General features: G+C 47.7%; 1 protein-coding gene across 3 annotated transcripts in view; it reads right to left on the reverse strand.

Moving 5' to 3' along the window:
- The window catches only part of Atxn1 (ataxin 1), a 380,515-nt gene that overhangs the window by 8,329 nt on the left and 357,078 nt on the right, over positions 1-15,108 (reverse strand). For all 3 annotated transcript variants that reach the window (XM_026783019.1, XM_026783020.1, XM_026783021.1), the window contains one exon: positions 4,089-6,096. In XM_026783019.1, the coding sequence (XP_026638820.1) occupies positions 4,089-5,933 (1,845 nt within the window). In that variant the 5' untranslated portion in view covers positions 5,934-6,096. The remainder of the gene's footprint in view (positions 1-4,088; positions 6,097-15,108) is intronic.

Below are 15,108 nucleotides of genomic sequence, written 5' to 3' on the forward strand. Positions count from 1 at the left end.
ATAATGTTAGCTTATATAGAGTTTTCATGAATAAGAATAAATACAAGGAAATGCTACACAGCAGGGGGTCTATGGGTTTCACCTAAGGAGCTGTATAGTCCATAGCTCAAGTTAATGGTTAAGGAAAACAATTGAGTCCCAGGAGACAGGCTGGCTCTAATGCTCTTGGAGCTGAAAGATGCAGTCACAGGCTTGGGTGTGCACCTTAGCCAAAACAAGGCCTTACAATAACTTCAGGTTTGATAATAGTTTTAAGATGAAAAATCCTAGAAAGCAATCTAAAGTTCATAAGGACACATAGCTGAGTTAAAAAAAACAAAACAAAACAGCCCAACTGTTACTAGCTGACATAGTTTCCTTGCTAGGATTGGTTTTTGATCAAAGATGGTGATTAATTCCTTGTACCTATTCCTGCCCTCAATTTCCTGATATAAAAAACTTTTGATGTGTGGGTTATGTATCCTAAAGGTTTAAAGTAGAATTGACTGTTTCTTTTTCATATATAAAAGTTTAGGTTTGTGATTTTTTTTTAAGATTCCTTATAAGATTACCTTTCAAGATAAGTAATAAAGTAATTAATTGGACCTTTCTTCGTAACTGCAAAATGCAGCCCACCAATAAAAGACCTAACTGAGAGGAGCACCTTGTTTGCCCACACGGTTAATCTATAACAAGTTGTTCGGTTATGAATGTATGTGGGTTTTTGGGAATAATTTTTCACCTGTAAAAAATGTTTAAGCATATAAGGGATATGGAAAATATGCTGTTTTTATTTTCCTGTTTGTTTTGTATTCATTGTAATCGTTCACTTGAAAAACAGAATGTAACCACATTGTGGTTTTTATATTGCCTGAAAGATAAGAAGCATATAAGCTGTAAGGGAAAGAAGAGAGATAGCTTTAGAAAGACTTAAAATGGGTCGGAAGAAAAACACCAAGAACGAAAGAGTTAGAAAGAAAACATCAAGAATGAGAGAAGGAATCGAGAATGCAAAAGAAGAACAATGAAAAGGTTTGAAGGAAACCATTAAGAGAGTGTGAGTTTTTCTTCCCCTTAAGCCCCTCAGATAGAAAAGTCTAGTATACAATGAGCCCATGTGTTCCTTTTGAGTCCTGAGCTGTCTGGAGGCTGCCCCCAGGCAGTGGTAGCTGCTACCTCATGTGAACATCAGACAGAGACAACATTGGAGGCATCTCTCCACAAGATCAGTTAGGATTCAGCCTTCTTAAAACAGTCACCCAAGGCCTGGGGACTGGCTTAGTGGGCGAGGGCACTTGCCATGCAAGCAGCATGACCTGAGTTTGAGTCCCCAGCACCCACATAAAAACCCAGGGTGACTGTGTGTGCCTCTAACTCCAGCATTGGAGAGCAGACAGATTTCTGAGGCTTGCTGGCCAGCCAGCCTGCCCTAAAGGTAAGAGTCCCCATCTGAAGGTAGTAAGGCAGGGAGGTGGAGAGGTAGACACCCAACATACTCCTCCGGCCTCCTTATTGGGTCTGTGGGCCTTAGCACCTACACACTTAAACACGCAACACTCATACAGTCACCAACACAGATCCCTGCCTCAGTTCCTACACTGTGCATGTGCTGGTTAGCTGGAAGTCAGTAAGAGCTTCCCTGAATAAACTTTTGACTTTTGGTTACTGAACCAAATAAGAACAATCAAGTTTGCTCTGGAATATAGAAAAGTAAAGGCTTAAAACAAAAACAAACAAACAAACATAGCCGAGGAGGGTGAAAAGGTAAAGAAAGCTTTAGAAAAGGAACTAGAATCCAACACACACACACACACACACACACACACCATAGACACACGCACACATATACATACACATACATCATACACACACATATATATCCCAAAGACAAACATATACATACACATATATCATAGACACTCATATACACAACCCATAGACATACACACACACTACTGAAAAACCAAAACCAAAAGCCAACAAGCTCTAAGACTGTCCTTACACAGCATCATTAGGCTAGCCTATTTTAGAGAAGAGAGAATATCAGCTGGGGGTGGAGGGGAGTGGGAAAAGTAACTTGGTTTGCGCAAATGCACAGCTGGACTTCTAGCTCTCTCTCCTACCCCTCAGTGTTCTCTGGGAAGGACCATGAAGGTTGTCTGAAGCCAGCATTCTTGTGGCTTGAAGGATTTATGCCCAGGGTCACCAAACTAAATCTATCCTAGCAAAAACCATCTTTTCCCCCACAAGTTCCCTAACTGGATCTGTGATTTTGCTCTCCAAGTCCAACAATTTGCTAACTTCTACATTTCCCTGTGGGTCCCTGTGTAGCTCTATCTAACCAGTTGCAGAGACCTGGGCATCTGCTCAGGCTAGGGAGAAAGGTCCTTTGAGAGCTACCCGAGAGGGAGGGCAGCCCTTGTAAGCTCAATTAAGTCTGCTGCCCTTCTCACTCCCTTACCAGGTTCCCCTGCTCTCTTCCCCTCCTTCTGACTCTGTGATTCAAAACCTGTCCCTTGGGCTTGCCAGCCAGCATTGCTTGTGGAGCCCTGCCTCTGTGATGATGTCAGCCTGTCTCTGATAGGCTGATAGACTCCTAGAATAAAGCCACAAATCACTGGTTGGGTCTGAGCCTTGCACTTTTATTTCAATGGCCTGAAACCCAAGCAGTTTCTTCTGCAGACCTCAGGCCTCTCGTCTGGCTTTGCAATAGCACTTTTCACCTCAGGAGAAAAGCGAATGTTTTGTCTGCTTTGTTGTGTGGCTAGAACCTCTGCTGTCAGGCTGTGGGGAGGAGAGAGAGCAGGGTCTGACCTCACAGGGAAGCCAGTCTCTTCACAGCTTGTACATTAATTTTGCAGAGTTCTGAGCAGGAGCAAACACACAGAGATTGTTGCCCCTCCAGACTGGAGAGGGTTGTGGGCTTACATTTTGGGCTTGTTGGTGTGTTTGGTCCTGGATGTACAGTCCCTGGGTTACAGTGGCTGAATTTATTTTCTAGCTGAAAGATGCTGCTCAGAAGAGAGTATCATTTTCAAAACTGGGCTAGGAATATAGAGGTCAGTGGTCGAGTGAGCACCTAGCATGTGTGAGGCTCCGGGTTCAATGACCAACAATGAAACAAGTAAACCACTATTTTGCCTGATTCTACTTGTCATAATCACCGTCTAAGGGCTAAAACTATGAGGAAGAACACATTTTGGTCTATTTACATGGTTCGCCTAGGGCCTGAGAGTCCTTTCTGCTGGCATCACTTCACGTTGGAAGTGAGCAACAGCACATATAACACTTTAAATAAGCACGCTATTATCTTCTCAGAATCAGAACTTTCTGGAAAACTTTCTTGGCTCTTACCAAATACTGAACGACTGTGGTCTCTATCCACAAAGACCATGCTAGGTTGAAGGGTTTCAGGGAAGCAGGGCCCGTGACCTTGAGCCAGATTCCACATCTGGTTTGTCAGGGGCTGTGCCTAGACAGAGACAAGACTGGCTGACCTCCCAGCCATGTGGTCAGTAAAACTGCCGTTCCGTATAAAGAGGCCCTGGATTAAACACCTGAAGATGATGTCAGAGTCTGGAAAGGAGGCTGAGATGTAGCTCAATGGGTAGAGTCCTTGCCTACCAGGCATGAGGCCCTGGGTTGAATTTTCAGTACCGAATTAAACTGAGCACAGTGGCATATGCCTGTAACCCCCAAACTCTGGAGACAGAGGCAGGAGGACCAGAAGCTCCCAGGCACCTTTAGCTACTGTGGAGGTGAGGACACTGGGTATCTGTGCTTTCCTACTTTGTGACTTCTGGCACACAGTCTAGCTCACATGGTATTAAACTACCCCACCCCCTAAAGCCCCAATGACCAGACCCCCGCCCCATGCTGTCCTCAGGACCCATCACACTATCTGAGGTGGTTCTCTCTTCAGGAAGCTCTTCTTCAGCTCTGTAGGGTCTGTCTCTCTCCAGAGGGCTCCAGCATGGCTGCCTATAGCCATGTACCAGGTACCAATGGGAACCCTACCTGTGAAAAGCAACCACCTTGCCAGGAGATGACAGAACCGGGTGGGGGGGGGATAGGGGCCCCCCACCTCTATGACCCTGGGTGAGGGTTACCTGGGCTCGATGTTCACCAACAGCAAATTGTATCACGGCCACACCGGGACTGTGACTATCCTCAATCCTCTCCACTGTGCTCGAGTCGATCTTGAGGTCATTGCTAATCTCTGCACTCTGGATGAAGTCCTCCGTCTTCAGGTCCTCCACCTTTTTCAGCTCCCCATTGGCCAGTTGGATGATCGAGCCTTTCATGAAATATGGCGGCAGCGTGGGTGGCGCCGTGGCAGGGGACGCCACCGACTGCACCACCGGCAGATGTATCTGGGCCTGCACCATGGCTGGGTAGGCGGCCTGGGTGACCAGAGCCTCGGGGTTGAAGTTCTCACTCTTGGGCAGGGCGGTGGTGACGAACGTGTGAGGCACTGCAGCAAACTGGGGCGATGATGTGACTATGGCCGAGGCTGCCCCAGGTGTGTCCATGTCCGGGCTGCCCACTGGGATGAGCAGAGGCTGGGTGCCAGGGATCACCAGGTGCTGAGGCAGGCTGCCGGCATAGGTAATTGCTTGCTGCTGGCCACTCAGGTAGCCGATGACAGGAGGTTGAGTCCCAGCATAGAAGGCTGTGGCTGGTAGGCCCACCGGGAGAGGCTCTGATGCACTGTGTGTGGTCTGAATGACCGTGTGGGGGGACAGTGCATAGGACCTGTGGCTGGCCTTCCCTAAATGTAGGCCGCTCTTGTCGTTGAGGGTGGATGGAGAGGCCTCTCGATGTGTGGCCTGCTGCGTCTCCAGGTCGGCTGAGGGGTTGTTGCTGTTGGGCAGGACCATCACAGATCCACGGACCCCAGAGGTATCACGACTGCTGTAGTCTGATGGGCTCGGGTGGACCACCACGTGCCGGGACTCATAGGGATGAGGCACTGACTTGCCACTTGCCTTGCCCAGGCTCAGCTCCACAGAGGATGGTGCCCCATACCTCCGACTCTTCTCCATCTCCCCATTCAGGACCTCCTTGGCCTGCATAGCCTGCTGCAACCTGCTGCTTTCTGCTTTTTTGGTGGACTCTCTAGGAACAAAGTGGCCTCCAGCGTCGCTGTACTGCACGACCACCTGGGATGAGGGCCCCAGGGTGAGCGTGTGCGGGATCATCGTCTGATGGGGATGGAGGTGGACCGGGATCGGGGGAGGAGATGCTGCCCGCCCAGAGCTCTGCGGAGAGCTGGAAATGTGAATGTACTGGTTCTGCTGGGTGGGTGGAGGGGACCCCGGGGTGACCAGCCCCGCAGCAGCCCTGCTGAGGTGCTGCTGTGGTGGGGGCTCAACCTTATGTCCTGGTGCCTGGCTCAGGCTGCCCATGTTGGCCAGCAGGGTGGAATAGGCCTCCAGCTGGGAGCGCTGTGATGGAGTGGTGGCCCCTGCAGCTGAGGCCACTGAACTGGTGACCGGGTTGCCCGACGGGGAGATTAACTGGGAAGGGATAAAGCCAGCGTAGGGCCCACTGTATTGGGAGGAGCCAATGAACTGGAAGGTGTGTGACAGGTGGGCGTACTGCACGGGAGACACCGGGGTCCCCGATTGAGGAGGCGGGTACACCGTGGGCAGCGTGGTGGCTGTGGGGACTGACCTGGGGGCACTGGGTGGGGAGTAGTCCAACCCTGCGGACAGTGCTTTATGTAAACCCATTCCTTGTAAACCAAGCTCCCCGGAAGTCCCTGCTGGCCCATGCCGCCCACCCCCGTGGCCGCGGCTGCCAGGGGTGCTGGGGAGCCATGCCACACCCTCCACGCAGTGGTTGTCGCTGGGTAGAGAGGTGGCCTTATCCTCAGAGGGCCGGCTGGTGGCGGGGATCTCACGTTTCTTGGGAGGCAGGCATTCATTGCTCCGCTCTTGGTTGGATTTCATTTTTCGCCGTCCCCCCTCCACGGTGGCTGTTTCACTGGCTGGCTGGCTCGGATTTCAGTCTGATAAACAGAGAGTCGCATGGGATTTCTGTAGGGGATCCAGGCCCTTCATGAGGAATCATCTCCCCGTGGGTTCGCTTGGCTGGCAGTAGCAGCTCCGGATTCTGAGAAGGGGAACGGACCAGGAGTGGGGGTGCGGGGTGGGTGGGGGAATAGGGACAGGAAAGACAGAAGAGGGGAAGAAGAAAAGTGAAACATCAGCTCTGTGGGGGAAACCCCATCAAGCCAAACCAGTCAACCCACTCACCAACCAAAAAACAATATTACCAACAAGATTAAAAGGGGACCTTGGGTGATTGATAGCCCAACTGTTAAAATAGATAAAATATTAGCTAGGCAAATGAGCTAATAAATAAGAATCAAGATATAAGTAAGTTTAAGATGAACTTTTCTTAAACATTTGTTTGCTTATAATTTATTTGTGTGTGTGTGTGTGTGTGTGTGTGTGTGTGTGTGTGCATGCTCGCGTGCCTGTGGGAGTTTATGTACGTATGTGCCAGTACCCACAGAGGCCAGAAGATGGCATTGGATCGCCTGGCACTGGAGTTATGGGCTGTTGTAAACCACCCTGCGGGTGCTGGGACCTGACCTGGGCCCCTTACAAGAACAGTACTCTTGACCACCAGCCATCTCTTGCCCAGATGTACTTTCCCTTTCTTTTTATTTTTTTAAAAAAAGAGTTATTTATTTGCATTGGTGTTTGCCTACATGTGCATCTGTGTAAGGGTGCTGGATTCCCTGGAACTGGAATTACAGACAGTTGTGAGCCACCATTTGGGTACTTGGAATTGAACCCAGGTCTTCTGGAAGAGCAGCCACTGCTCCCCCCCCCCTCCACTGAGTCATCTCTCCAGCTGAGATGTACTTTCTTAATAAAATAGAGTAGGCAATTCAAACATTACTCCACACCACACACCTTCTTTCCTCTTCCATCCCTTCCTTTTCCTTTTGGAGGGTAGATAATTTTTCTTTTCTTTTTTTTTTTTTTTCAGACATGGTCTCTTGTTGCTCTGGCTGGCCTCCAATTGGCTGTGTAATGGAGGCTGGCCTTGACTTCACGATGTTCTTGTCTCAGTCTCCTGAGGCCTGGGATCACAGGTTTATGGCACTCTCTGTGTTTTGGTAGAGGATGCATTTTGTAAATTTCTTCCGCAAAATGATTGGTGCTGTTCCTTATCACCTGAGAAACTTCATCTCAGTCAAATGAGATCCCAAGAGCCGAGCTTTGGGAAGACACAGATTGGGAATAGAGATGCCTGATGGGTGTTCAGGATATTTCTCCATCTCCAGTTGCCAGAACCAATATTCTTAAGATTTCATCTGGTGTCAGGGCCGCACTCAACCTATGGTGGTGTCCCCTTTCCTAACAGTGCCTCCCATACACACACCCATGTACCCCAACTCAACAGTAGCAGCCCAAAATAATTCTGCTCACTCTAAGTCTCAAGAGAATTCCAAGTACAGTACTCTCTCCTATTAAGAACACAGAGCATTGTTTACACCCAGTGTTTATAAATCCATTGCAAGGACAGCATAAAATCAAACCCCAACGTATCAAAAGTGTTGCTACTTTTTTGCTGTCTGAAACACGGGTCCTCTGCAAAGAGTCACCAGTGCTCTTAACTACGGAGCTATCTTTCCAGCCCATTTCCCACTTTCTTATAACAGCAGGCTAAGGAACATAATCATCGCTGAGGTCTACTCGGAGAACTGTTCATGCGGCCTCTGCTGGCGGCACAGGTGCACTGCCCCATAAAACGCCCCAGGATTTCATTAGAGACGTGCAAGCAAGAGTGATGTGTCAGAATCAGAAATGAGAGCATTTGCATACAGTAGTGGGCCCAGCCAGCTAGGGAATAGGTTAATTAGCTCAAGGCAGCTTGAGGGAAGAAAACGCAGGGGGCATGAAAGTCCTTTCGAAGCCAAGTAAAATGTCAAACACATCCAGGAAGCGCTATTAGCAACAGGCAAACAGAAAACGGCCTGAGCTATTGACTGCAGTATGCAAACCCAGCAGCTCCTATGAAGAGGTTCTCAGAGGTACAGGGGTTTATTTATTCTGCCTGTTTGATAGAGGCTGGCTGTTCAGCCCCAAACACTAACTGGGCTGAGCTTCTGCTAATGAACTAACAAGATGCATCAAATATCTATTTTTAGTATTGAGGATCAAGCCCAGCACCTTGCCAGGCAGGCACTCTATCACTTAGCTCTAACTCCTGGTACGATGTATCGATGCTGACAAATTCGAATTTATTCTGAAAAATTATCCACTGATAAACAGTAGCATCTACGCTAGAGATTGGCTTTGTAAAACAAGGAGGGAACAATTAATAAAGATTCAGGAGCGTCTCAGTCTGAACTGACACAAATCTTAACCCATCATTGTCTTTTTTTATATTTGCAAATTTTATAATTTAATATATTTATTATTGTTATTATTATTTTGTGGGGGGGCACATGCCACAGCACAAATGTGGCAATCAATGGAACTGGTTTTCTCTTTTCATTGTGTGGGTCCTGGGGATTTGAACTTAGGTTGTCGGGCTTGGTGGCTTTGCTTTATCCATGGAGCTATATTTCTACTTAGAATGGGGGAATCTTGCTATGTTGTCTGGGCTCGAGATCTTCCTGACCAAGGCTCCCTAGTTGTCACCGGTCTTGGCATTCTCCTAAATGTGGGATGTTTACCAGGCACCAGGGAAGACAGGGCTCTCTGAAGTCTGGTCCTTTAGCTGTCTGTACTGTCGGCATCTTCCAGAGTGGGACTGAATCCTGCTGGATTTTTACTAAGCCACTAGGGGGCACCACACCATGCTACTGTGTAATGAGGTTCACTGTGACATTTTCATTACATATATATCATTATATTTGTTCAGTTTCCCCTCTGCCCTTCTGTCCCCTCTTCTTACTGTCTTCTTCTTCCCCTAAAATATTAACACTTTCTTACACACACACACACACACACACACACACACACACACACACACACACTATTCTCTCATACAATCTATACAGAAACATGACTCAAATTTGTAGGTATATCCAACTGTTTGACATCGTGACACAGCATTGGCATCTACAAAGTCCGTGCTTCAGAACTGCTCAATGAGACTTTTTTCCCCCAACAAAATTTCCTCTTCTCTCCCTCCCCCCCCCAAAAAAAATCTAAAGATGTTTCAAATAAGCTTAAATATCAGCCACATTCATAGGTATAGGGGGCAGACTTGGTCTGCAGGTTTGACATGCCTTTAGGCTACTATACATTTTATACAGGACTCAACCATGTTTTTGCTCCAATATGGCTCCGTTTTCTCTCTACTCTCCTGGTTGAGAAGCGACAGAAGAGGAACCTTCTGGGCTGGAGTTATGAGAATAGACGGCCACTGGTTTTAAGACCTGGAAATAAGAAGCTGGTGCTCACACTAGAAGGCACTTCTAGCATTTGACACAGACGCTTTTAAAAATACGTTTCAAGGGCGTCCTTGAAAGGGTGAGTGGAGAGGCTGTCCCTACATTCTCAGCTTGAGTGAGCTGTAGGCCCTGGCTTGCACACATAGGAGGAAATGCAGACGGCTCGTCAGGGTTGGGGCGGGCTCGGCATCCCTAACCTGCAAATTGAAACATAAAATGCTCCGAAAGTCCCCGAGTCTGTGAGCAGTCACATGACCCAAGCGGGAAAGTCCACGACTGACCTTACTGAGTCAGAAGGTAGGTTTGCTAAAACTATTACATAAGATGAAGATGTCTCCATTGGTAAAGTGCGGATTGCAAGTTTGGGTCCCATTCTGAATGTCTGATTTTATGAGTACAAGTATTCAAAACTTAAAAAAAACAACATTGAATGCAGAACACTTGTTGGCCTAAACACACTGGATAAGGGGTACTAAGCTATACCAGGAAGTGAAGCACTTGAGGTAATGGCAGAGGTCACTAGGACACAGCGAGAATGCTTGAGCTTCTCACTCACCAATCCCTTGCCCATCTGACTATGTCACCAGAGGAAACTCTAAGCTGGCAGGCGCCCTTCAGTTTGGTGAACTTCAGAAAAGAAGGCCAACTCCAGCTTCCCTGGAGGACCCAGGAAGGAGACAGCGGTCATAATTAGATGCCTTCATGGCTGACGGAGCAGGCTTGTCTCAAAAGGAGAGGATCACTTACTCATTCACCAAACACTACGTCATTTTCAGACTGTTCAGAGAACCTTCGCTGCTCGGTGTCGGCATGGGGCCCAGGACAGGGCTCCGCTCTCTTCTCAGTTCTGCTCTGCTCAACATTTTATTAGTGTTTTGGTTATGGTCTTTAGAGGTAGCAGAAGGCTGCTGGAAGGGATATTTAGTATGTTGTGATTAATATGCAAATCTATCCTCAGAGGCTGGAAGTGATGGCACAGAACCAAGAAAATTAAGATTAATGAGAATAGAAATAAATGCCTGCCCTTGGTTTTAATAGCTCAATTAGCTTAGTTGGAGAGCTCTGGCTTAAGAAGAGTTTAAAGGAAGGAGTCTAGGATTTTATTTTATTTTATTTTTTTTTTTTTTTGAGAAAGGATCTCAGGTAGCCCAGAATGGACCTCAAATATGCAATGTTGCTGACGGTGTCTTTAAATTTCTGATTCTCCTGCCTCTGACTTCTGAGTGCTGGAATTACAGGTGTGTGCCACCATACCAGGTTTAAAAATCCCTAACCCAGTGGTCTTGTATGGCTCACTCAAACGCCAGGAGCACTGCGGTGACATCGCTGTGATGGCAAAGGGTGGTCCCCACCTCCTGTGTGCTAAAAGGAAAAAAAAATGTATAGAAATAAGTAGGGGTGAGGATGTTCAAGGAAGCCTTGCACTATATGATAGCTTTGTCACCATATATTTATCACTATTTATATTTATAGTGATTTGTTTATCACTATAGCTTTTGTGATAAATGTCATGGGTCGGGTGACAAAAGAAGAGATATCAGGCTGTCGTTCATAGGCAAGCAACAGGCGTGCTGGTGTTCCAGACCCAGCACCCAAGCTCAGTGGGACTCAGGCCACAAGGCACCTCCTGCCCCGGTGGGACACTAAGAATTGTGAGTACCAACGTGACTTGTAGGCGAGCTCTGCGTGTGTCAGAAAGAGCAGACTCAAGTCAAGTGTTCCCGCACACACCTGTAAACCCAGCACTGTGGAAACGGAGGCTGCAGAACTGTCTTAAAACAACAGCAAAACCCTAAAACAACAAAAGAACCTGTAAGGACAAGAAGCCCTAAGTTTCAGTTTGCATCCCACGGACTCCCCTTCTCTGGCAGCAGCTGCACAACAGTGGCCTGGTTTGAGGGAAAGATGGGTTGGGAGGCACTATTGCAGAAGTTGCAGTCCCCAGGTGGATGCAAAGCAGGAAAAAGGCTTCTGTGTGTGTGTGTGTGTGTGTGTGTGTGTGTGTGTGTGCATATTCAAAGGCTTTTTCCCCCTTGTAGTGATATGACTAAATTTATCACTTAGCATGACTAAAACACTTGAAGCCTCTCAAAACAGCACAAGTCCCATTTGGGGTCACAGAGGCTATAGTCCGGGCAGAGTGGTTCTCTGATTAAAAGCCAGCCATGGGGAGGGGTGGGGCCCTCAAGCGACCTGGTTGTCTCGTCTTCTTTCTCTGTTTTCTTTTTGAGACTATAATATAAAACATTTCTCTCTTCCTTTGCCTTCCTTGAAACCTCCTCATATACTCCTCCTTGCTCTCTTTCAAATGTACATCCTCTTTTTTCATCAACAGTTATTGTGTATATATATATACACTATATATATATATATATATATCCGTATGTAAATAAAATGCATACATATTCCTAAAGATAACCTGCTCAGTCTGTGTGATGTTACTTGTACGTATGCTTTCAGGGCTGACCATCTTATACTGGATATCTGATTGGTGTGCCGGCTGCCTTGTCTTGATGTCCTTGAGTGGCAGGTGGCTAAGTCTTGCCCCACTTGTCCCCACTTGTCCTTCTGTGGGCTGCACTATTTGCTGTTATGTGTCAGCATGATGGAGGGACAGCCTTCATTAAAGCTTGGGAGAAGCTATCCTTAGGCCACTGGCTTTTTTCCCATGCCATTTTGGTCCATGTGGTGACAGAGGGCACTGGGAGTGTCTGGAAACATCTCAACAGCTGTCATGTGACACAGGTCCAGCACACTTGTCCCTGCCTCTCAGGAGCCCAGGAACATGAGTCTGTACCAGGGTGGAGGGGACGAGGCTGACATCTGGCCTGAGACATCCTTAGAAGCTGCTCCCATAGAGAATGAGGCTGCAGCTAGCTCAGTGTGGCCAGCGTGCTCTGGCTGCCTGCCCACCCTGAATTCCTGGAAAGGCTCAAGACAGGAAAATGACCATCTGGATCCAAACAGGTCCCAGGAGAACTGGAGGTTTTGAGAAAGGCTGGAAATGCCTTTCTGTCAGGACCTTCCCTGGTTTCAGTGCCAACACAAAACCCCTTCAGCTTTGCCAGTGTCCTCTGTGCCGGAACAGCTTCCCAAGGCGCCTGCGTGGCTGAAGATGGACCACTTGGGCTGGGTGGCTGGAAATAGCCGTGGGGACCTTCAGGGTTCTCCCTCTGGTCTAGTGCAAACTGCTTTAAGGAGAGGGCGAGGTGACCCTCCATGTAGCCTCAGCCCTGAGAGTAATGGAGGAGACAACTGATCAGGACAGCTTTGACTTGAAATTGTGCATACGCCTAGTTTAAGGAGATAATCATTTAGCCAACATAGAATCTTATAAGTAATTTCTCTGCTGATAGAATAGGGAGAAATTAATTTTCATGCCCCGCATAGTGCACGTGCTCAATCAATAGTAGCCATCATAAAGAGAATCTCACAGAAACTTCCTCACTGTTTCCCAGCAAACACCCGCAGTTATCTGTTGCCCGGGTCTCCTGGTCCTGTGATGATCTCAATCTGACTCTTTCAAAAATGCCCATCCTTTCCAAACATCTGGGCTTTTACTTTTCTCACGTCTGCAGAGCTGTTTAAAATTTATTGCCTTTCTTTGCCTAACAGATGGGACCTTATTTACAATCATTCCCAACACAGGAGTCCATTCACACTAGAAAGCAAGAGTGATTCCCCAGAAAGAAGGCTCAGCAGGGCCGGATGCGAAATGCGAACACTGCCTTTCTTGGCGAGGGTTAAGCTCAAAGTTCCTGTCCCTACTCTGCTGGCTCTTCAATACTTTGTGGATGAGTAATTCCCAAAAGGCACTGCAAGGAGATGGAGACTCTTCTTCCCTCCCCCAGGGAAGGCTGCCAGCAGACTACTTACTCATACTCTCAGGGTTCTGTCTGCACACCAGGAAGCTGAATACCGGAACAACTACATCCTGCATCCTACACTATGGGCCACCAGGGGCTGGTCTTCCTGGAGTTAGGAGAGACCAACTTCTAGCAGAGGAGGATGGGAAAATCCCCATCAAGTCGGAGGAATGTCTTTTGGGAGGGGCTTAAAGTATCTTTTGCTCTTGACGTGAAACTTCCAGGTAGTTCTTAAGTTCTTCTGCCATTTCTCAAGGGCATCCTGCACTGCTTTCCCTTCGGTGCGGTTGTACAATCTCCATGGTTCGCGTGCAACCTCAAGGTTCCCATTTCAGACATGCAACCTCCAAAGCAAAAGTGTTGTGTGGTAGGGTTAAGGTCAGTGGGGAGGGCCCTGTCCTACTGAATGATTGTTGACATTATTGCAGGTCTGGGTTAGTTAGGACAGGTGTGGGTGGGTTCATCAGCCAGCTGGCTGAGGACCTGACATCCACCATCCACTTAGTACAACCAACGCACCTAGAAATCTTCCACAGCCATGGTGCACTAGCTATACTAATTGCCCCATACTCCAGTGACTCCATTTCTCTATAACACCTACGATGGCTAATGTTCAATGTCAACTTACTGGATCCGGGATTACCTAGGAGACACACACTTTTCTCTGTGTGTGCTTCCAGAGAGGCTTGGCTGAGGGAAGAGGACCCATGCCAAAAGTGGGCGGTCTCAAGATGAACGAGAAGGAAAAGGGAGAGAAAGTGAGTTAAGTTCCAGCATTCGTCTGGCTTCAGCTTCCTGAGTGTGACCAGCAGCTGCCCCCACCACTAGCACTCCCCTGCCTTCCTTCCCATGGTGGACTGTGCTCCCAGGGGATGAGGCGGAACCACCTCTTTCTTCCTTCAGTTGCCTGTGTCAGGCGTTTCTGTCACACAACAGGAGACGTAACTAGGAAGCTACCTACAAACAATCCAAGGACATCAACTCAAACGGATACTGGAGCCCAATGTTCAAGGCAGCTTTGTTTATAATAGCCGGGATCAGTGTGTCAGCCCACATGTCTATCAACAGAAGGACAGAAGGACAGTGGGATATACCTATTAGCCATTACTGCCATCCAGTCCTCATTCTTGTCAGAGGACTGACATTCTGATATACACTGCAGTACAATGAAACCGGAGTCGTCATGCCAACAGGAATGAGCTGCACCCATAAGAACACCATCTGAGTCTGCTGGTATGAAATGAAAATACCCGGTAGCAGTAAAATTCAGTAGGGCCTGCAGAGATGGCTCAGAGAAAGCTCGGGGTATAGGATCGCAGTCTGGAATGATGGTGGATAGACTGCCAGCATGGCAGTACTTAATGCCCCCAGTTGTACGCTCTGACAGTTAAAAGAATACATTTTATATGGTGCATATTTCAATAATTCAACAGGACACATTGTAGTTGTGATACTTTGTGAAAAACACGGTAATTGTTTGTAAATGACACAGCACCTTGCCCCGTACCTCAGCTCTGTAAAGCCACCAGGTTCCCAGAATACTTGCCAGAGTTTGTCTGTACCACCCGAACTTTGGGAGTACCATTAACCCCTTAAAACTACAACACAGGGCTGGTGAGATGGCTCAGTGGTGAAGGTGCTTGCAGCAGGACAAGCATGGTGGCCAAGTCTCATCCTGGAAACCTATGCAAAAAATCCAAGGGAGGAACTGACTCCAGGAAGTTGTCTTCTGACCTTCATATGCTTTCTGTGGCATATGTGTCCCCACATCCCACATACATATCACACACACACACACACACACACACACACACACACACACACACACACGGAGAGTCC

Source organism: Microtus ochrogaster, chromosome 16 (assembly GCF_000317375.1).
Source record: "Microtus ochrogaster isolate Prairie Vole_2 chromosome 16, MicOch1.0, whole genome shotgun sequence".
NCBI lineage: Eukaryota > Metazoa > Chordata > Mammalia > Rodentia > Cricetidae > Microtus > Microtus ochrogaster.